Below are 23,628 nucleotides of genomic sequence, written 5' to 3'. Positions count from 1 at the left end.
CACCACTTCGGCCCTTACTTCACCTAGACGGGTGGTAGAACTGGCCCGGTTCTATCAATCGGCTGGTCATGCCAAGCCCTGTGTATGTATATTTTGATACACACGTTTTAGACACTTTGGAAACTGTTTTCTGAAATGACTTGGCTTATATGTTTATGTTTTTGAATTTGAAAATATTTCACTTTTGTAATTTGCCTAGAGTACTATACCCAGAAGGCGGTGGCTCATGGGCCAATCTGGTGGAATTATTAATCTTTTAATTTTTCTGCTGGAGTATATCATCCGAGTATCCTTGGTGCTGCAAGTCGGAGACCCGCTTGTTTTAGCATTGTCCTTGTGATACTCCATGGTGGGTGGGGAGCTCGGATGATGAACCATATAAACATTAACCATGGATTACCAAACCCCCAACAAAAAAAACAAAACGTCCACTTGACATTGATCCTGATGAAACTGACCACAGATCTACCAAATCGATTGATTACTGGCCACGCTTTGTCGTCATTGAGACGCTGGATAAGACGCCACTGAAATTAAACCCTTTTGCGGTATCTAAGGGAATACAAGGAATTGCGGGCGAAGTCAAAAACATCAAACGCTTGCGTTCGGGTGCTCTACTTGTTGAATGTAGTAAAAAAACACCAAGCCGCGAACCTGATGGCGACTGACTCGTTTGTTAACATTCCTGTGTCGGTCTCAGCACACAGAACCCTTAACACCAGTAAAGGAATAGTGCGAGACCGTGATCACTTGTTTGCTGACATGACAGAATTCGATATTGTGTCAGAGATGAAGGATCAAGGTGTCACTTATGTTAAGCGATTCACAACTCGTAGAAACAATGAAACCCTTCAAACAAACACGTACCTGTTTTCCTTTTCACGTCCTACTGCTCCAAAATCAATAAAGGCTGGCTACTGTAACATCAGTGTGGATACTTACATCCCAAATCCTTTAAGATGCTTTAAATGCCAAAGATACGGCCATGGTGTCAATACATGCAAATTATCTGTTACATGTGCTCACTGTGGTGAGAAAACTCACACGACAGATGACTGTAATAGCAATTTCAAAAAATGCACCAACTGCCAAGGAAATCACTCCTCTTTCTCAAAAGACTGTCCCATTTGGAAACAGCAAATGGCAATCAATAAAATTAAATTTACGCAAGACATTAGTTTTGCAGAAGCCAAAAAACTAGTTCAAACATCTGAACTACCTGAAACTTATGCTTCCAAATCTAGACCTCCTTCTGATACAGTCACTGTAACTACAACATCTGCAAGCTGTCAAACCAATTTGACATGGCTTAAAACTGATTCCCCTCAGACTCTCTCACCTGAAATATCCACTCAAACTGCAGAAGTTCTTCTGGAGTCAACCCGTGTTCAGGATGCATCTTTATGTAAGTCAACTCAATCTAAATCCATATCTGATTCTCAAACAAATGTCAAAGAAATCGCACATCCCAAAGTGAAATCAAGAAGTGAATCTTCACAAAAATGTCAAAGTGGCAGAGCCCCAAAAGGATCTACAAACAAAATTCAGCTTTTCAATAAATTTGGATCGTTGGAGGACATGGATGTGTCCGAAAACATCCCAAATAGGACACATAGCGTGTCGCCCTCTAGAAAGGCAAGGGGTAGATCCCCAATAAACCCCCCGAAGAAATAGTTTCTTCGAACATTATTCAGTGGAATTGTAGAGGCCTTAAAACTAATCTACATGAACTACATCTATTGGACCAGGAGTTTCAACCGTCAGCGATCTGCTTACAAGAAACGTATTTGAAGCAGACAGATTCTTTAAATTTTCGTCATTTCAACACATATCATTATTATTCTCCTACAGGTGATAGGGCCACTGGAGGATCATCCATTCTTGTACGACATGGTGTTATCCACAGCCCCGTGACACTCAAAACAAATCTCCAAGCAGTTGCAGTGCGAATTACCTTGAACGTTGCACTTACTCTGTGTTCATTGTACATTCCGCCATCATCAACTCTTATGCAGGCTGATCTTCAAACACTTTATGATGATCTTCCCAAACCATGTGTACTCATGGGTGACTTGAATGGCCACAACCCACTCTGGGGCAGTGCGACCGCAAACACTAAAGGTAAAATTCTGGAGGAATTTATTTCAAATAATAATTTATGTATATATAATGATGGTACAGATACATATTTACATCCTGGTACAGGAACATATTCAGCCCTTGATTTGTCAATAACTGACTCCAACTTACTAAATGAATTTGAATGGTCAGTCCACGATGACCTTTGTGGAAGTGACCATTTTCCTACTATACTCAAACGTGTAACCCCATCTGATGCTCCTCCATCCTCAAGATGGAATTTTAAAAAAGCTAACTGGCCTTTATATGAAACGTTGTGTGCTGACAAACTTAAACCTGAATGTTTTATTGATGTTCCTGATGCTATCACATGTTTTTCTGATGAACTGACTACCATAGCTGAGGAGTGTATTCCAAAGTCCTCTGCAATTCCACACATTCGAAAACCATGGTTCAATGATGAGTGCAAACAAGCTCGGAAGGCACGGAAAAAGCAGAACATTATTTCCGTCGCCACCCTATGGTGCATAATTTGAATAAATTTAAAATTTTAAATGCTAAAGCGCGGCGTGTCTTTAAACAGAATAAACGCCAATCTTGGCAAAATTATGTATCAAAAATAAATTCTCGAACTCCCATGTCCAAAGTATGGAACATGGTCCAGAAAATTAAAGGTAAAGGTACTAAATCTAGTGTCCATCATCTTAAAAATGGAGATCAATTACTTACCAATAAATCAGATATTGCGAATAAACTTGGTGAAACTCTCGCTAAACACTCTTCCTCTTCTAATTATGTGCCCAAATTCCAACAATATCAAAAACAACAAGAAAAGAAAACTATTAACTTCAATTCAGATAATGGGTAAGATTATAATGAAACATTTTCTATTTATGAACTCCATACTGCTCTTGAGCAAGCTCATGATACTGCTACAGGTGCTGATAACATACATTATCAACTCCTGAAGCACTTACCAGAACCCTGCCTAGAAACTCTTTTAAATATTTTTGATGAAATTTGGACATCAGGTAAATTTCCTCCCTCATGGCGTGACGCTATAGTAGTACCAATACCTAAACCTGGACGTGATCATACAGATCCGTCCAATTATCGACCTATTTCACTAACTAGCTGTGTTTGCAAAACCATGGAACGAATGATCAATAATCGACTTGTTTGGTACTTGGAAACAAATAACCTCATAACAGATATACAATGTGGTTTCCGTAAAAAACAGAAGTACTGTCGATCACTTGGTGCGTTTGGAATCGTTTGTTAAAAACGCTCTAATTAATAAACAACACGCTGTGTCTATCTTTTTTGATCTTGAGAAGGCATATGACACAACGTGGAAATATGGCATTTTAAGAGATTTACATGATTTTGGATTACGAGGCCGTTTGCCTCTATTTATATCCAACTTTTTTAAATGATAGACAATTTCAAGTCCGAGTGGGTTCAACCCTGTCTGATCATTATAATCAGGATCAGGGTGTCCCACAAGGCAGTATTTTGTCTGTCACCCTGTTTAGTATTAAGATCAACAGTTTATCCAAGGTTTTAACTGATTCAATCGATGGATCATTATTTGTGGATGATTTTAATATTTCTTGTCGTGGGAAAAATATGCATACTATTGAACGGCAACTGCAGTTGTGTTTAAACAAAATACATAAATGGTGTCTGGAAAACGGATTTAAATTCTCTAAATCCAAAACTAATTGTATTCATTTCTGCCGTAAATACAAACCTCATAACGACCCAGAACTATCTTTAAATGGCACTCCCATCAAAGTTGTTAAGGAGGCCAAGTTCTTGGGTCTAATTTTTGACTCTCATTTAACATTTCTGCCGCATATTAAATCCCTAAAAACTAAATGCCTGAAGGCACTTGATTTGATGAAAGTCGTTTCAAATTCTAAGTGGGGAGGGGATCAAGCTACCCTCTTACATCTGTATCGATCATTGGTACGTTCCAAACTTGATTATGGCTCCATCATATATGGTGGAGCCTGCAAAAGCAACCTACAACTTTTAGATTCTGTCCACCACCAAGGTCTGAGACTTTGTCTTGGGTCCTTTCGAACTTCTCCTGTTGACAGTCTCTACGTCGAGGCAGATGAGCCATCTCTTGCACAACGCCGTATCAAATTATCTTTACAATATATTACTAAACTATTTTCTAATGAGTCTAACCCTGCATTTAACTGTGTCTTTCATCCCCTCTATGAGGATTTCTACAACAAAAAACCTTCTCTTGTTCCGCCTCTTGGGCACAGAATTAAGCCCTTCCTGTCTGCTGCCGGCATTGAGCTTGAAAATATAGCTCCTTCCCGTCTTCTTTCTTCTCCTCCTTGGCAACTGGTTAGGCCCCAAGTTGACCTAACTTTGACCACATTTAAAAAATCCGAAACTAATGAATTACAGTATAAACAAGAATTTAGTCAGTTAAGAAATAAATATACCACATATAAATCCTTATATACAGATGGATCCAAGGATGGTGGCGCTGTAGCTTGTGCCACTGTCATTGGGTCCAGAACAATATCATCTCGATTGCCTGATAACAGCTCTATTTTCACGGCGGAAGCTAACGCCATATTAACAGCTTTAAAATATATTAACTCACACCGTAAATATCAACAATATATCATCTTTTCTGACTCTCTTTCTTGCCTTCAGGCGATTAGAAATCTTTCTTGCAAACATCCACTTTTATTAGAAATTCTTGAATTGTACAATGAACTTGCTACTGGCCAATGCGACATCGTCTTTTGTTGGTTACCCAGCCACGTTGGCATTTCTGGGAACACGATGGCTGATATTGCTGCTAAGGCAGCCCTCAACAAATCTGTGACACCACTTCTTATCCCATACTCTGATTATAAAGCCAGCATTAGAACATACATCCGCGATCTAATGCAAAAGAAGTGGGACACCCAAGTAGGTATTAATAAATTACATGCAATAAAACCCTACATTGGTTACACCTACTTGGGTTGTCAGTCCAGATTTGAAGAGGTCATTATGCGACGATGTCGCATTGGCCATACCAGATATACTCATGAATATTTATTGAAAGGCGAAGATCCTCCGTTTTGTATCCCTTGTGATGAAAGGATCACAGTCAAGCATGTCTTGCTTGACTGCATTGAATATTCCATCACAAGGGATATCTATTTCAAATCCAAAACTCTGAAGGATCTTTTTTAATAATATCAGTTCTCATTTAGTTATTGCCTTTTTAAAAGAATTAGATTTGTTGAATGAATTGTAAATAGCTAAATATTTTATGATTGGTAGTTTAATTGAGCAGCTGGGATTGTTAGTGGCTGTATCCTCACAGGGGGGTTGAAGCACTGTAAAAGTATTGTCCTCCTGAGGGGGTACGTAAGTCCCAAAACATTCAAACTAAATTTAAACATACCATTAGTTTTAATCGTAGAATATGTGTTATTTTAACTTATGGCTAATTTGTCTAAACTTGCTGACGGCTGAAGGGATGGTGTAAATCCAGCTAGGGTCCATGCAGGAAGCAAATGTACTGTAAGTCCCCATGGTCCCTAGTATGGTGATCTACCTTCAGTCGTTAGCAATCTACAGCCTGTTTTTATATTGTATTGTCATTTCTAGTTCCAATATTTTAGATTTCATTGCTAGTTTTAAATGGATATCTGTGATACACTAGTAGTTTTACTGTTCTTCGTCAACAGGTTTTTTACTGTCCTACTTTATTGATCTATAATATAATTATAAACTGTTCTCGTCACGATATGGCTGAAATATTGCCGATGTGACGATAAATATTAACTCACTCACTCACTCACTCACTAATTTAAGCTACCAATAATAAAATATTCATCTATTTACAAACCATTTATCAAAATGTATCTAGCAATTCCATTTCTTTTAAAACTTAAATGATTAAATGATAAGTAACATTGAAAAGATCCTTCAATGTTTTGACGTTGAAATTTTTATCCCTTGTGGTGGAACGCCCGAGGAAATACGCTACCTTAACTAAGTCTACTTTCTTCATATTCCTTAAACCAGTAGTTGAAATAAATAAATAGCATCACGTTATGTTACTCAAATCTGGTTTTATTTAGTTTGGTGTTCATATGGTGACATATCTTACACTGCAAATGAGTGAGTGAGTAAGTCAAAATTTAACGTCACATCGGCAATATTACAGCCATATCGTGACTAGAACAGTTGATATCAATATTCAAAGCAATACATTTATAACGTAAAAAACTGTCATCGAAGGACAGTCAAACTACTAGAATATCACAGTTCTTAATTTAAAACTAGTACGCTATCATAAAAATATATCACGAGAGACAAAATATAAGAACGGGCTATAGATCACCAGGACCAAGGACCATTGGGACTTACAGTACCTTTGCTACCTGCCTGGACCCTAGTTGGATTTAAACTGCACATGGATTAATTACCTTGATGACACGTGTTGTTGATCCACCCTGCTGCACATCCTCCAGGACATGTTCCATTTGTCTTGATGCAAACATCCCCATCCACACAGTTGCCACATTGGAAGCCACAGTTCGGACCATAGTAACCATTCGGACACGCTGTGAACATAAACGAAACGTGTTTTACCCCCCGAACGTATAACAAATGGAATTAGGAACATTATCAGGAAACATAAATCCAGAGGTTGCACATTCCTACGGACATACTCCAGTCGACTTGTTACACACATCCTCTCCAAGACAGTTTCCACACTGAAATCCACAGCAAAACCATCCACCCTGACACGCTGTACAAGTATAAAACTATTACTTAAAAAAAGTAGATAAGTAGATTCCGATGATAAGAAATTTGGAGAAAGTTTGTTATTAGCAGTAAGTTACATTTGATATCGGCAAGAAGAGGTATATAAAAAAAGCAGGTGAGAAAACATAATATCATACGAACATCTAGACAATATGACCCAAGCCTGTATTACAAGAGGCTTACTACAACTTTCCAGAAGTCAACTTGTACATCGAGTTCGGCAATATTCCCGTTCCTGAAGTCTTCGATCATATAACGTTTGTTTAAAAGGTGTCTGGTCGAAGTATAGTTGTAAATGTATCAGTGAGTCGTTCAAAAGATCGAATGATCGTTATGTGTAGGGTATTTTCGTAATCTGTGCCGAAAAATACGTAATATGCAATATGTGTTTTAATTTGTACTTGTGGACTCTGTTTGAAATTTTGAATTAGGTTTGCGCCTTGGTGCCGTTTGTGAACGACAGGCAAAGACATCTTCACATGACATCATCATTATTTGATAGTTATTCATAGACAAATGCCCACAAGAGACGCTGTCACTCATGGCTTTCGAAACGGTTTTATCGTTTCTACTTGCACTAAAATTCATGAATCACAGTCTTGGCGAAATCGCATTTAGAACCACCAGAAGATCAATGACTCTGGAAAGTTTGGTTTTATGTCATTCATATATCTATGCACAGAAATCGTGGAAAAGATAATCATTAAAGTTCGTTTGGAAAGGTAGATTATAAATGCGAGCTTTAGCCGAATTCCATAAATCAGAATACTTTAAGAATATCGTTAAATCCAAAGTTTACCATTTCCACTGAAGCAAAGACAGGGTACTCACGTTGAAGACAGGTGTCAGTTTGCCACCCTGCTGCACAACCTCCAGGGCAGATACCTGTTGACTTGTGACAAAAGGCAGCGTTGAGGCAGTTTCCACACTTGGAGGTGCAGTTTCCATAGTAACCGTCTGAACACGCTTTACATGACATAAAAGAATCGATTGTTCAACTGTGCCATACGTTAGACACGCATTGCATGAATCCAATACATCATTACTGATCATGATAATATAAAACACGAATCTAAGAGAAATCCGATGTTTTTTTCAAAGAAGGCAAATGTAAGTAACAAATACCTTTCCCTTACGAGATATGAACGTTTGTAAGTATTCAATGGAGCTGGCAAAAGTTATTGACAATCTATATATTAACGGCGCCTGCCATGACATATTATGATTTTCATTCCAACTGGTTACTGATTTACCTCGTTAATTAACACGCTGGATCTTCATACCTTTAACTGTCCTTATTCTATTCTAATATTTCAAACTGTTAACGCTTTACCTGTCTCAGTCACGATGTGGCTGACATACTGCCGATGTGACTATGCATTTCAAATCACTCACTCACTCATACGGTTGAAGGGGAACATGAAGGTTCAAGATCATAGCAGTCATAATAGCGTCATCCATACTACCTCCACTACTCTGTGGTGTTCACATCAACATGTGTCCATATTACCGAATTCCGTCGATAAGATGCTCAGAACCTGTACCTGTTTGGCAGTCTATTTCCATGTATCCTGGAGCACATCCACTCAGACACTGTCCATTGATCTTGTCACATACTTCTGTGTTTAGTGAACAGTGACACTGTTTGTCACAGTCCTCACCAAACCAGCCGTCGCTACAAACTGACAACAAACATCAAAGGGGAACAAATATGAAATGTAATTGATAAGATCCAAACCTACTAATATCACATTTCATAATTAGCTATTAGCTAACTCTTACCCTCCAAACAATAAAACACTGCAATAAAGAGAAACCTTGACGACAGCCTGCCTTAAAACGTTTAACAATGGTAACTGCTCTTAAATTAAGATCCCTTATTTTGCTGCCCTGTTGTCTACAATGTTATTTGTAGACTATGTCATTTGTTGTCTATAATGTCATCGGTGGTTTGGATGTTTGGTTTGTCATCAGGTGTTTCGAGAAATAGTCAAAATCGATGTTAAGGCTTTTTCTTCACATTAAGCAGTCTTCTTGTGACACAAGTGCATTACACTTAAAAATAAATATAAGCATTTCCTTTAAACACACGTAAACGCATCTTAACCTACCAAATATCTGTACCTCGCACAGCGTGACAACTTTGCTGGTCTGTATAGTGAGGTTGTTTCCTGTCAGTGCTTGTTGACAATCGACGTCAGCTATAGCAAGCGGATGCGTGTCCGTTGCCCACTGATGGCACAGTTGTCCACCAACATATATCTTCATACCATTGTTGTACCACATGACTGCATTTCGAAGAGGAAAAATGTGCTATTAGAGACATGTAAAATGTACAGCAAGTTTCAGAATCCATGCACACCAAAACAAATGCTGTCCACATGATCATGGCATTAGCCAGCATTGACGTCAGCTATAGCAGTCGGATGAGAGACCGTTGACCACTGGATGCAAGGCTGTCCACAAACGGATATCTTCCTGCCCTTGTTACTGTACAGGACTGGGGATGGGAACATTCCGTTCCTAACTCAAGAAAAGAACCAAAGTGTGTGTGTATTATCAAGTCACATGCTGTATCATTAAAATTTATAATGGTTAGATTTCCTATCACCTGATGTAAACGAAGCCTTGGTAAAATTGTCATTTGTCTCCCTTACCTGTCCACATACAGCTGTCTTGTTTTTGTGTGTACTTTAGAGTATGCAGTGCTAAACATTCTGATATAGTGTTATCGTCATAACTTGTACAAATACTTGGTAAAAACATATCTCTCAACTTGTTATACAAATGGTATGAAGTGATTTAGTGCACTTCGTCTTCATCTGCAGATACATTCAAATTTGAGTCACAATGTATATCAATTACAAGGATTAAGTTTCCCCATCACCAAAAGTAAATTAAGCGGTCGTAAACATTGTCAGTTATCTCCCTTAGCTGTTAACATTCAGCTGTTTGTTTTGCGTGCACTTTAGAATATACAGTGCTTAAAGATTCTGACATAGTATTTATCTGTTATAATCTTAAATGTGTCTACATTATATAGTTCGCTAGAACAAACACTTTTTAAAACTTGTTTCTCAACTTGTTATACAAATGACATGAAGTGATAAAGTACATTTCGTCTTCAACTGCAGATAGATTCAAATTATTAAAACAATATTTACATGTTCTGACCTCTTAGCAACTTCTTCCAAACGGCCGACGTATGATTCCCAAATCATATATCTGAACAATTTTAAACTTTTCAAGTTGTACAGATACCTTTCAGGTTCTAACAGAAATTTGCTTGTGAAATAACTGTTTAGCTTACTGGTTTCACCTATGGTATATGCCCATATTTGTTTCCAGCAATCTTGCAGCCGTTACTTACAAATTCTAATAAAATGGGAGACATTACCAACATCTTGTTCCAGCCAAACTATACCAAATCCGTGAATATTGAACAAATAGTTGATGCTTGTTGCCAATGTGGACCTACCAACTCCATCAAGCTGATACAGCATCAGATAACAAGCCTTTGGATATCTGGTTGTCGGAATGTACAAAATTTACAACTAGTATTTTATTGAGAATAACACCTTCCCAAATCCATATAAAACTGCTGCTGGAGTGTTTGAATTGACGTGAAGAACTTTTCTGAGAAATTTACAATGAACATATTCTAGAACCTGAACACTTTCAAACCCCCAAACTCCTGATGCATAGCATAAGATGGGAGAAGCCATCCTGTCAAATAGAAACATAGACTGTTTAATGTTGAGCTTAGCTTGAGTGAGTGAGTGAGTTAATAATTAACGTCACATCGGCAATATCTCAGCTATATCCTGACGAAAACAATTTATACAATAAAATATGAAAACATTTTGGAGAGTAAAACCTACCGACGATGGACAGTAAAAATACTAGAGTATCACATATATGAACATAAAACTAGCATGTAAAACTAAAATATATTAATTAAAGAAGACAATACAATATAAAACACGGGCTATAGATTGCCAACAACTGAAGGTAGATCACCATACTAGGAACCATGGGGACTTCCATTACTTTTGCTACCTGCATGGACTCTAGCTGGATTTACACCTGTTGAGCTTAGATTTTCTTTAGAAAAAAAAAACAAATAAAATGTAAAATGCTAGGGTATTTCTGGCCAAACTCCATGAGAGCTTATGAGTGAAAAGCACACCAAGATACTGGCAGACCCTGCCTCAAGAGTAATACACGTTGACTGCAAAATCCTGATATTGTAATCTTCTCACAGAATCTCCAACATTAGCAATATCATCTGCAAACATTAACAAGGTAATATTTTCAACATACTCATTCACTAAAATAACCTTGCAATTACTTGACTAGTGATTATCTAGCAACTCATTCAAAAACAAAGTGAGCAATAGTGGACTTATCACACACCCTTGCCTGGTTTCAAATGTACACTAAATGTACTCAGAGAGTGAAGACCCATTACAAGCACACAAGACTGTAGTTGACTGTACAGAGATGAAATAACTTCCCCTTCACACCTGTCTGCAATAATACATGTTTCAACAAGTGATGCTGAACATATTCAAATGCCTTTGAGAAATCTATGCATAGACAATAGCAACGCTGTATTTGTAACTAGAGACTGCAATACAAACATATTGTCCATGGTACGGTGACCTTTCCTATAGCCAGCTTCATCCTCATATAACTTGTCCTCAGAATCACACCAGTTTGAAAGCCCGTTGTTCAATGTTTTGGTAAATACCTTTCCTAAAACTGATAACAAAGAGATACTGCTATAATTGTTAGGCTCTGGTTTTTGTACCTTTCGTGTGAATACGGAATACTATTGCCTCTGTCCACGCTTGAATAACATATGAATATATGGTAAAAATATATGAGACATACCTTTCAAATACTCGTTCAACATTCCATCAGGCCTTGGGGCTCTACCACTGGGAAGGTCATAAATCACAGAACTAATTTCCTCCATGGTAATAACCTTAACTAAACCATCGTCAATATAGTCACTACAGTATGTGTGATCGTCATAGCCACTAAGATACTCATGTACGTGTGTACACAAATCAGTATCGAAGTTGCTGTTGTTTAGCAGTGACGAAAAGTGCTCAAACCACTCCACTGGTGAGATTGCTACAGTGCCAGGCTTCCCTTGTCCATTGAAGCATTTGATAAACTTCCACAATTCTTGCGTTGTTACACTTCCATTATTTATTACTCTCGTCAATTCTGGTTTATCCGATATGTCATACCTGGCATTTTTTGTGGTTACGTAGGTTCTTAAACATGTTTCTTGATGATATATACATGTAGTTCTTATAGTCAGTAGCCGAGCCAGATAATCTAAGCCTATGTATACACCTAATATATGTCTCACGCTTGCGAATCTCACATCCCTGGTCCTACCACTTTGGCTGACTTTGAAAGTGCCCCACAACCCACATCTCTGACTGCATACCACTTGCAGTACAATTTCCAAATTGATCGTTTCCTGTTCGACCCTATAGCCTATGTAACCCCATTACTCGCCATGACGATAACATTTAGTGATCGTCCAGATGAATTTACTACATTGTCTTTAGACTCTCTTCTAATGTTAGAGGAGTCAGTGTCATATTCTACATCCAGGTAGGTAGTGTCATTATCGACAATAAATCCTGCTAGAGTCCGACCCTAGCATTCAAGTCGCCTATAACAGCAAACTGGATGTTGCCACTACATTTAAATATGATGCTCTCTATTTAGCTCCTCAGGCACGGTATAATTGTCATTGGAAAGGTAATATGTTTGCTCCCAATACTCACAGCGCTGATCTAGATACAGTTTGACGTGTTGTATCTTGTCTGTTTTTGAGTTGTTCAGGTACACGGTCCAGCTATATTGAGATCCTGCGACCGAACATGTCAGTGGTTTACTATAGACGACGGTGGTAGTTCTGCCATCCACGGCGTACCAGGCCTCGAACCTGTGTGTTGTATTCCCTGTCTGGTAATTGTTTTCACTGTAAGTACTGCTCTGTGTGGCACTTCTTCCTAAGGCAATATTTCCTGATGAAAGTGAAGCAATGTACAACGTCATACACATGAGACAATAGTGGAAATAACGGCATTGGTTTCATTGTGTGTATAATGTAAACATGACAATGTACATTATTCTTAACATTTATTTACTTACCATAGCTGGGTTTTTGAAATCCCTCATAGTAAGAAAACGTAGAATATGCAGTACAGGGTCAGAGAGCATTTGGAAGTATAATACAGACACTACTAAATGTGGCATAAATTTATATTTTTCTTTACAAATTACAAATAACTGAACCCTTTTTCGTCGCGGAAAACATTGTACATCTAAGGCTTTCATTTGGATACTCTACATTTCATATTCAGGATTGCAACCACTCTTTGAAACATTATCGTTGTTCATTCAGTGATTCTTCCAGGAATTGCGAAAATAACTCGCAGTACATGAACGCCAAGACAAAATATACAACATATATCATGTCTTCCCATCGCAGACTATTATAAATCACAAATGTATGGAATCGTAGAATTGAATCAACATCCAAACATATAGAATATATTTGACCAGTCATGCCTCCCTGAGGCTGGAAGTTAGCTTTTCCGAACTGTGAATCTACCGTTAAGAACTCAACAACCAAAATTGAAACATTGTTGTATTTTATGATAAAAGGTATAGGCGTAACGGTAAATGAATGCAAAATACATATCTTCGCAATTAGATTTTTTTTTCGCCTTTCACGTTACATATAGCCTTATTTCCAGTATTAATATGATGCATTATAGTGTTAAAAGTTTTAATATTCGGAAATATTATTTGTTTTAATATTAAATTGGTACTATATAAAAGTATATAAGTATATGCGACACATAGTCATAGTACTTTGTCCAAGTGATACTACTGTACGTTGATGTACGTATTCATTGTGGTCACCATCCGGTCATTTACCAACGGATTCGTGGGTTCTTTTATTGCACAGGGTTGTGTACTGTACACTAGGGGTTGTCACAACACTGAAAAAGTCTGCACACAAACACACAAAGCTGCCTCCAAGGTTTGTACACCCGGTCACAGGTGGGCTCGATCCCCGCACCTCAAGATCCCTCAGCTGGATCACTAGCCTGGCGCCTTAGACAGCTCGCCGACCAACATAAACTGTGATCATTGACCCACTGACCTTTGTCGACAGACATTTGAATACAATATATTTGTATGCATCGCTGCAACAAGTTTGCCATTACAATGTAACTCACTCACTGAGTTATCTTGAGTAAAAATAGACAGATAGATATAGGTAATAGGTTGACTAGGTTGGAACAGATTATGTTTTTGTGTTCCAAGGTGGCACCGTGTCTGTCTGTGGGTAATACTATTCCATTATCTCATATGGTGGTATATGTAGGCACGTTGACTTTGGCTACTGATACATCGTATAGGCTGATTTCTTGGGAGATTGAAATTATTTTAAACCTTTTTGATCGTCGTGCACACCGATTAGCCAAATGTTAGTGCTTCACTCACGTTTCTGACAGTAGGAGCCAAACCAGCCTTCCTGACATCTGTCTGGATCACCGACCTGACTACAGGGAGTAGAGGGGAACACGTCACAGGCAGTAGTGGTGTTACAGTGACACTCTGCATCTGAAGAGATAATGAACAAAGAAAATTATTTCATGCTTTTGACAACGCAGGGATATATTTATTTATTGATGAAAACACATGTAGAAAAAAATGTGTGTCAATTTTCCGTGACTGACATCTTTGTAAATTCCTTTTGAAATTAAATAATAGCTAATCATAAGTGATATGAAGTGTCAGACAGAACTGTTGTATCCAGCGTTTCGAGTGCATTTGAAACGTAGTAGCAGATTCATAGCTTATGTTTAGAGCAGTATTCCAATAACATCTCTTCAAAGTCCTACCTGTGAGTCTGCCAGTGATGGAGAAAAACAATACCGTGGTCACTAACCACGTCATTGTGTCTTGGGTCTGTTTCTTAGTGGATGCAACCTGCAACAAAACAGACATTGGCGTTATTCAATCCCCTAAACATTTCACATAACGACACGCTTACAGATATAGTCTCAAGGGGAATGCTTCTCCTAATATCAACTGGGTTGACTTTCCCAATGGAAATCTCACTGACATTGGGTTGCTGAACGTACAGTTCCTTACCCAGCCATTTTATCTGACCTCTTTCCCCGATATCATTGAGACAATCTCACAGTAAATACGACAGGAATACTATAACACATGGTAACTATTGTCTTTGGTATCGACGGTGTAATATTAATATTAGGAGATGTTAAGATGGCAATTTCACAACACTATACGGCTAGATTGGTCGACAATTGCTGACAGCTGAAGCGATGATTTAGATCCAGCTAGGGGCCATGCAGGAAGCAAATGCACTGTAAGTCCCCATGGTCCCTAGGATGGTGATCTACGTTCAGTTGTTGGCAATCTATAGCCCGTTTTTACATTGTCTTGTTATTTCTAGTTCAAATGTTTTAGATTTAATTACTAGTTTTAAATGGATATCTGTGATACACTAGTAGTTTTACTGTTCTTCGTCAACAGGCTTCTATGTTTTATTTTATTGATCTATAATATAATTAATAATTGTTCTCGTCACGAAATGGCTGAAATATTGCCGATGTGACGATAAATATTTACTTACTCACTCACGACACTATACTCAAAGAGCAAGTTAAAAATTCGCCCCATCAATACATAATGTTAAAAGTACCCCGCTTATTTGACCAACCAGGTTTTACTTTGTAGTGTTATTAGAATGATGAGGAAATGTGATTCCACATGCAAGCTCAGAACAGCCAACATTTATTAATATGAGACATTAAGACATCAGCATTTGTCTTCAGTGGTGGCACAGTCACTAGTGCTACTGTCATTGGATCCAGAACCATATCATTCAGGTTATCAAATGCCAGTTTAAAATTAACAGCTCTTAAATATTTAAACACTCAGTCTAAAAAGTTTAATGTGTTTTCTGATTCCCTCTCTTGTCTTCAAGCCATTGACAATTTCTCCTTTAAACATTCACTTTGAATCGAAATACTTGAATTGTATAATGATCTGGCTACTGGCCAATACGACATCGTGTTTTGTTGCTTACTCAGCCACGTTCGGATTACTGGTAACACAATGGCTGATGCTGATGCTGCTGCTAAAGCAGCTCTCAACAAATCTGTGACACAACTCCTTATCCTTTATAGTGATTATAGTCCTATTATCAGATGTTACATCCTTGATCTGATGCAAAAGCAGTGGATACCCAGGTAGGTGTAAATAGGTTGTATCAGTGAGTTTAGTTTCACGCCGCACTCAGCAATATTCCAGCTATATGGCGGCGGTCTGTAAATAATCGATTCTGGACCAGACAATCCAGTGATCAACAGGATGAGCATCGATCTGCGCAATTGGGAACCGATGACATGCGTCAACCAAGCCAGCGAGGCTGACCACCCGATCCCGTTAGTCGTCGCCTCTTACGACATGCATGGGTTACTGAAGACCAATATTCTAACCCGGACGGGTTATGGGTCATAGGCTGCCTGAAATCAAACCAACTATCGGTTACAACTACTTGGTATGTCAGTCTAGAATTAAAGAGGTCGATGCCTCTCGAGATACACATACGAGTATTTACTGAGAGGTGAGGATCCTAGTTTTTGTATCGCTTGTGATGAGAGAGTTACAGTCAAGCACGTCTTGCTTGACTGTTGAGTTTTTCATCTCAAGGGACATATTTCAAAGTGAACACAGTAAAGAATCATTTTAGCAATGTTGGTTATCCTTTAATATTTTCATTTTTCAAAGAAATTGAATTATTAATGAATTTTGATGTGAATGTCTTCTTTTATATATTTGTAGGATATGATTGTGAACTGAGGTTGATAGTGGCTGTGCCCTTGATGGGGTTGAAGCATTGTAAAAATATTGTCCCCCGGAGAGAGACCATGTCATTCAAAGTGTTATTATATCTACCTGAATTTCAAAAGTGTTGAATAATTGTTCATTTTTAATATCTGGCTAAACCTTCGACAACCGCCTGTAACTGGTGAAAGGTGTAAATCCGTCCGGGGAACCATGTAGGTAGCAGAGGTACCGTAAGTCCCCATGGTCCCTAGTATGGTGTCCTTAACTGTGTTGCTGGCGTCCTCGAGCCCCATTTTTATCCCCCGCAACTCCGTTCGTCCGTCCGTGCACATTTGTCTTTTCCGGAGCAAAACTCTAAAACCGTTCAATATTTCTTCACCAAACTTGGCACATAGATAGATCTAGTTGTCTACTGGTGCCTTTTGGTAGTTTTGGATTTCTGAATAAAATATTTTTTTGCTTTTCCATGGCAACAAGTTTGACTTAGACTGAAATCGGTGGTAGTGCTCTTTTCCGGAGCAGAACTTAAAAACTGTTCACTGTTTCGTCACCAAATTTCATACATAGGTAGTTCTATTGGTGAACTGGTGCCTTTTGGTAGTTTGGGATTTCTGAATAAAATATTTTTGCGTTTCCATGGCAACAAGTTTGACTTAGACTGAAATTGGTGCTAGTACTCTTCCGGAGCAAAACTTTGAAACCTTTCAGTACTCTCCTTCCACTTTGCTATACACACGCCAAAACATTTGACATAATCGTCACTCGTAGACACATTCTTGAAGAGTATTGTGCCATTGCAGGGGATGTTGATCACTTTGTCTTCTTGTTATGTAAAATGTCAAATACCCAGTTGTAATTTTCTTAAACGAATTTTAAAGACAAATATGTGAAATATTGCCAGTTGTTCTTTTTCTGTCCATCGATGACAGTTTTTAAAATTTTCACGACATGGATGAAATATTGCTCACTCACTCGTGACGTAAAATATTCACTCACTCACTCACTCATGTTCGAAGCAATAATCTGCTAAATGTATGTACATGTGCCCATGGGTATTACGAGAAAGGTAGAAACATATAACGGAACGAAACAGGTATCCAGAAATACCTCTTGTTATCAACAAGATTCACCGTACATTGCAACCGAAAACAGACCCAGATCACCATGACACAACCGCTCTGACAATATGCAATAACTCAAACTTCGGACGCTATGTAAACATATTACATGAGCGATAATAGCAAGGTTGAAGTACATATATTCAACATAAGTAACATAGTTATGTTAAAACATATATATGAGACATAAAAATATCAAGCTGCAAATGTATGATAGACATGTACAAGCTTATTGATACTCACTAGTGTCTTTCCAAATTGGACAAATTCAGTGAAACACAACCGGGAAGGAAATTGTGGCAAGGCGTCCTCACCACCTGGTGTGTGTATTAACTGATATATTGTTAAAGTTGATATTATATCCGGATTGTAGGTTGCCTCCTTTTTCAATGTGGTGAAAATTTACTTGGTGTCTCTGCAGGATTTGCTCAGATAAAAATCACTTGTTATTATCTAATATTAGATACTTATTATATCTAAGTACACAAACAGTTTATCATCCTGGGTTTGTAATTATTGAATGAATCTGCCTCTTTAAACTCATATATTTCATAACAGAGTGAGTGAGTGAGTTCAAATTTTACATCGCATCGGCAATATTACAGCCATATAGCGATGAAAACAAGGTAATCAATTTAATTACTACTAGCCCTTTTTGTAAACATCCCTGTTGTGGAAAGCCACATGCAGATGTTACGCTTGAACGCATTCATCCAGGTCCCTTCGACATTTTCACACAGGAAGTATAGCCGGATATTTCAAATGAAAACAGTATGAAGACACACTCTGACAGCTGTGAAGGAAGGCAAATTCGCTGTACACTAAGAAATGCAATATTTCCAGCAACGCCAAGGTGAGATTTAATTCAGATTAAGATTTTTATGTCACATTCGTGTTTTTGACAGGTAATTAGCAGTCAGTGCAGGACACCACGCAATATTTCCAGGAACATAAAAGGACAATGTAACAACATGATACCGCTACTAATAAGTGGCGAATGTTGACCTGGCTAAGGCTGCGTTTTGGGTGAAAATGAATCACAAGTGTAAATGAAAGAACAACGACATTTAAGAAGTCGCGGTGGCTGAGGGGGGTTAGGCGGCTGACTTTGTGTGCTGGCGATTTAGTGCCTGAATCGGAGGTTGTGGGTTCGAATCCCGGATGGGACTCAAACCCAAAACTTACTAGAATTTGTACTTTACTGAGAATGTGTAATCCAAATATAGCATATGTCGCATTTTCCCACTTCCTAAATGGCACTGTGTAATCATAACATGTAAGAAATTTCACTTGTTTCAATTCCATACATTCAGTGAAACAAAACTATTATTTTTCAAGCAAGTCATATTCATCACCATAATCCTTGCTTATAAAACGGTCAGGTATCAGGAGTATGGGTGTTTATAAAGTAATAACTAATAACACTGTCGGGATTCCTGCTGATAACGTTTACTTTTTACTTTTTACTTCTAGTTGTATTTACATGCTTTAGGTGAGGGAAGTCAGTTGTATGACAATGAATGCCACATTATTGTAACTTGCTGCCTGAAATGAACGACTCATGATACGTCTTCTTGAAAGATGTCATAGCATTGTGTCATTCGAGGAGGCATACCATTGCTACAAAGCGCCAGTAAAAAACGTGCATTTGCTTTATTGTTAATACACGATCATATGACGCTTTATGTCCATATAGGTGGCAATCAGAAAGGATGTTTGTGGCTAGAATAGATAATACAAAAAACAAACAAATTGATAACAGTGTACTTTTCAAAGTCATGTGCATGTTCACGAGTTTGTTGTATAACCTCGATACAGCATGCAGTAATATTCTGATTATCTGACAGCGGTCTGTAAATAATCAAGTCCCAACATGACATTCCAGTGATTGATATCCAAAGTAAGTAGGCCTACAGTCACCCATGTCATGCTGTATGACCATCCAATCTACTTTCCTCTACTTTATGAGAAGAATATATCGGTGTGGGTCACAGAAACCTGGACTCTCAAACAGGTCCTGATCTTTATATACAGACCAAAACAAATGCATTAGGAAACAAGAGTAAAACATGAGGTGACAGTACAGGTATGTTTTGGTGTCATAATACATAATGGTATGTTATAGACCTTGCAAAAGATACCATTGATTTACTAACAAAGTATATCTGTGGTGAAATGTATCATACTGTTGTCAATGACTACTGTGCATACATGTATTTCTAAATGCTTGGATCCAAAACAAGTAGGCCGTAGGCCAACAATTTTTATCATAAAAATATACTATTTACACTTAGCTAAGGATCACAAATATTCAAAACTTTATTTAAACGTAGATTCATAATTTAAAATTGTATCCATTTAAAACTGGACAAATGATAATGTGGCAACCCCTCTTTAGGCAGACAGTCACTTTAATCTAGCCTTACGCACTTGATACATGAATAACCATCAGAATGGTTTTCATGGCACCGATCAACCATTTTGTAAATCATGGAACGTGTCAGTGACACGTACACAACAACTGTCAATAGCATGTATGGGTTCCACATATGAAATGACATACTGAAACCTGGGATCCATGCTTACAATAAGCTTAGATATTTAAACCAAATTTGACCCCGCATCATAGTTTTCTGTTGAATCTATGATTTGATCCTTAGCAAAGTGTGAATAGCATATATAAGGATTGATAACTGTTTCGTATATTTTACTGATGGGCATGCATCACTGATAACGAGATATCATAGAGCCAAACAGGCAAACTAATATTATTTACTACACAAACAATTTTACTCATACAGTTATATAATTCCTGCTGACATGGTATATAATTGAGTGTGCATGTGTAAAGCACGTGTCCTGATAACGTCTACACATATACTGATGCCTTAGTTGATTACTTTTGAAACACTTAAAGACTGGCTTGGGTGTATCATGTGAAGACACACTAAACCCCTGATATTGCTATTATCATTTAGCTTAATCCATGTATAAGGCACCCGGCGTTTGGGTTACTGTATGTCGTTAGAGCGGGTATTTCGTTCATGGTACTTGAACTTCGTTCATGTGTCTCTAACTTCTCGTAATATACTACCCATCAAAAGTGTAGCCTCACTAGTGTAAATGTAGCCAATTACTTCAGTCAACCTATCTAAGCTAGATTTTGCAAAATATTTTATATAGTTTAAAGGTACTGTTCAATGAATGATGAAACTTAGTGAAAATTGGTGAATTCTTACACCAAAACGCAGCTGTGCACATGCACGATATTGGCACATGCATTTCAGCAATTTGATGCATGATCCTCGTCATCCCCCAAGTTAGTAGAGAAATTCATCTTCGATGTAACCACATATATGCTAGACAAAAATAGTTAGGGATATATGTAAATTTTGAAATTATGAATAATGATCTATTTATTCATTGACACGCTGATAAAAGAAAAAACATAACAAAAACAATGTCCCTAACTTATTTTGTCCAGTATATATGCATAACATATCGTGAGTGCTTTAAGTGAGTCTAAACCTTTGATAGGTAGGATATGACAGCCTATACGTGTTTATTGAACATAACATGTTAGTAAACATATCATCTGAACTGTTTCACTTGCATTTGTCTGTTTCACCTGCTGTCAATGCTATGGACATTTTGTTATTATCATTTTTCTATGGACACGTGCTATAAATGAAACATACATCTTTATGGATGGCAACTTCTTGTTATTGCATAAAGCGACGTTTCGGAGTAAAATCTTACACCGTTATCAAGCTAAAAGTTACATCACTTTAATGACACCCGGAATACAAGCAGTATCTGTCGGGGAATATGTACGAATTGTCTAAATATTAACGGGCTGGGCTAATCACTCACAGGGACACCCGATCATAACCATGACGTGATATTGCTAGACATGACTAAGAGGAAAAGTTAGGATATAACCATCAATTTAATCAGCATGTAGTTAAAGAAGCTTTAATCACTGATAGTTTTACAAATACCATAACCTTTTCTATTCTTTATGAAAGAATATGTTGATGAAAATGTGATAGGACTGAATTTTTACCCCAAATAACTATTCCGCTCCTGCTCAAACTACACAATTAAATTAAGTTTTGACTAAAATATCAATTCTGTTATATACCAAGATGACATTTAAACATCAAGTAAGCTTTAATTATGCATAATCAGGAACAACCCGATTGTCAAAGATTCAGACCTTTTTCCAACAATTCAGATTGCTAATTGACAAAAACTTTTAAAAAAAGGCCACATTAGTAAGATTTTGGAATATTATTTTTTATGATTTTGAGTTAATTGTAATAAATAAACATTTCTCCTTGCCGGATACTGATAATTACAGCTAAAATCTGTTCGTTTTGTTTGTAAAGCAACTTTTAAAATGTTCCTTTTTTCAGTTTGACTGTAACTTTTCCTCAATCTTAGTTTATAAACCTTCATCCATTCACAATAAATAACGAATTTATAGGCCACACGACAATCAATTATTACTTTCTTTTTTCAAAATAAGGTAACTTGTTTTAGGACAGAAAAAACACCTGTTTTAAATTATCCTTATTAGAATACATGGTAATTTCAATGATCTTTTCGTTTTTGAAATGTTAAATGCTTGCTCTATCAAATTATAAAGGTTATTTTTGCAAAGAGTTTAGAATATCATTTCAGACAAAATTAATGGGTAACAATACAGGGTGGTGCTTATTTTATGCACATATGTACAGATGTGTCCGTATATATTACGAGAAGTTAGAGACATATATCAACTACCATAACAACCACCCTCATGACATACAGAAACCAAAACGTCGGACGACTTACTAACAGATTAAGCTAACCGATAATAGCAATGTCGTAATACAACTTCCTTCGGATATAATGCTACCTATCCCAGATATTAAATATGAGTATCAAACGAAAGCAATATTAAGATTAAACTACCATTGTATAATGTTCATATAAACCTTTATGGATACTCACCCGTGTGAACGTAAGAAGCATACAGCGACACACAACCTAGACGGAAGTTCTGGGGAGGAGACCACACGTCTTCCACACCAGGTAACATCAGGCTGTTTTAATATTTCGTGCAAGTTGTTTTACATCCCGGATTCCAGGTTACCTTGTGCACGGTTTAATGTTATCTATGAGGTAAAATGGAGGGTGTGTGACCAGGATTTTGACCAGGACATGATAGTTCAACCAAATACACATACTGCTTTTCCTCATGCTTTATCGATTGATACACACAGTACACGCTTTGTCGTTTATCTGCCTACTCAAACTTATATTTTTTTAAAAATATTGAGTTTTGTGACTGGTCGTTTAATATGCTTGGGAAATGGATACAAGTGACATTTGTCTTAACAGTGTTTTTTTGTACTCTCTTAACCAGTACATATGAAAGTCTTGTGCTTACTTATATGTGGAACACCAAATTCATTCTTAAGAAAAAACAAACTTGTGGTTAATTAAAACCGAGCAATCAAAAGTTGTCAAAAAATCGTCTGCTTCACTCTCGCCCGCCAACGAAACCACGGACAGGTTACGTAACTCTGTCGCCAGCGAACCGGAAGTGACGTTATATGTGGAAGGATTTTCAGTTAGTTGTATATAAAGTGTTTAACAAGCTCGTCATTTTGCTGAAATCTCGACGTCAACGAAGACGTGATGAATCGTTGTG

The 23,628-nt window shown here is 37.5% G+C and overlaps 2 protein-coding genes across 2 annotated transcripts in view; both read right to left on the bottom strand.

The window, feature by feature from the left end:
• Positions 1 to 9,901, bottom strand: part of LOC124271102 (receptor-type tyrosine-protein phosphatase T-like) — a 47,452-nt gene extending 37,551 nt beyond the window's left edge. Inside the window, exons 1-3 of the mRNA XM_046706173.1 lie at positions 8,994 to 9,901; positions 8,427 to 8,564; positions 7,714 to 7,848 (exon numbers count right to left, since the gene is read on the bottom strand). Of these exons, the coding sequence (XP_046562129.1) occupies positions 7,714 to 7,848; positions 8,427 to 8,564; positions 8,994 to 9,168 (448 nt within the window). The 5' untranslated portion in view covers positions 9,169 to 9,901. The remainder of the gene's footprint in view (positions 1 to 7,713; positions 7,849 to 8,426; positions 8,565 to 8,993) is intronic.
• Positions 9,902 to 10,923: 1,022 nt separating this feature from the next.
• Positions 10,924 to 23,002, bottom strand: LOC124271104. The gene is made up of 5 exons (XM_046706174.1): positions 22,926 to 23,002; positions 14,832 to 14,919; positions 14,431 to 14,550; positions 12,696 to 12,938; positions 10,924 to 11,646 (listed from the first exon to the last, which is right to left on the bottom strand). The coding sequence occupies exons 1-5, from the start codon at positions 22,944 to 22,946 to the stop codon at positions 11,453 to 11,455; spliced, it is 666 nt and encodes a 221-aa protein (XP_046562130.1). The 5' UTR covers positions 22,947 to 23,002; the 3' UTR covers positions 10,924 to 11,452.
• Between the last annotated feature and the right edge of the window lie 626 nt (positions 23,003 to 23,628).

Source organism: Haliotis rubra, unplaced genomic scaffold (genome assembly GCF_003918875.1).
Source record: "Haliotis rubra isolate DU_JTF1 unplaced genomic scaffold, ASM391887v1 Scf1571, whole genome shotgun sequence".
Classification (NCBI taxonomy): Eukaryota; Metazoa; Mollusca; class Gastropoda; order Lepetellida; family Haliotidae; genus Haliotis; species Haliotis rubra.
Note: the sequence above shows the minus strand (reverse complement) of the source record. Positions and strands in the feature narration are given on the sequence as shown.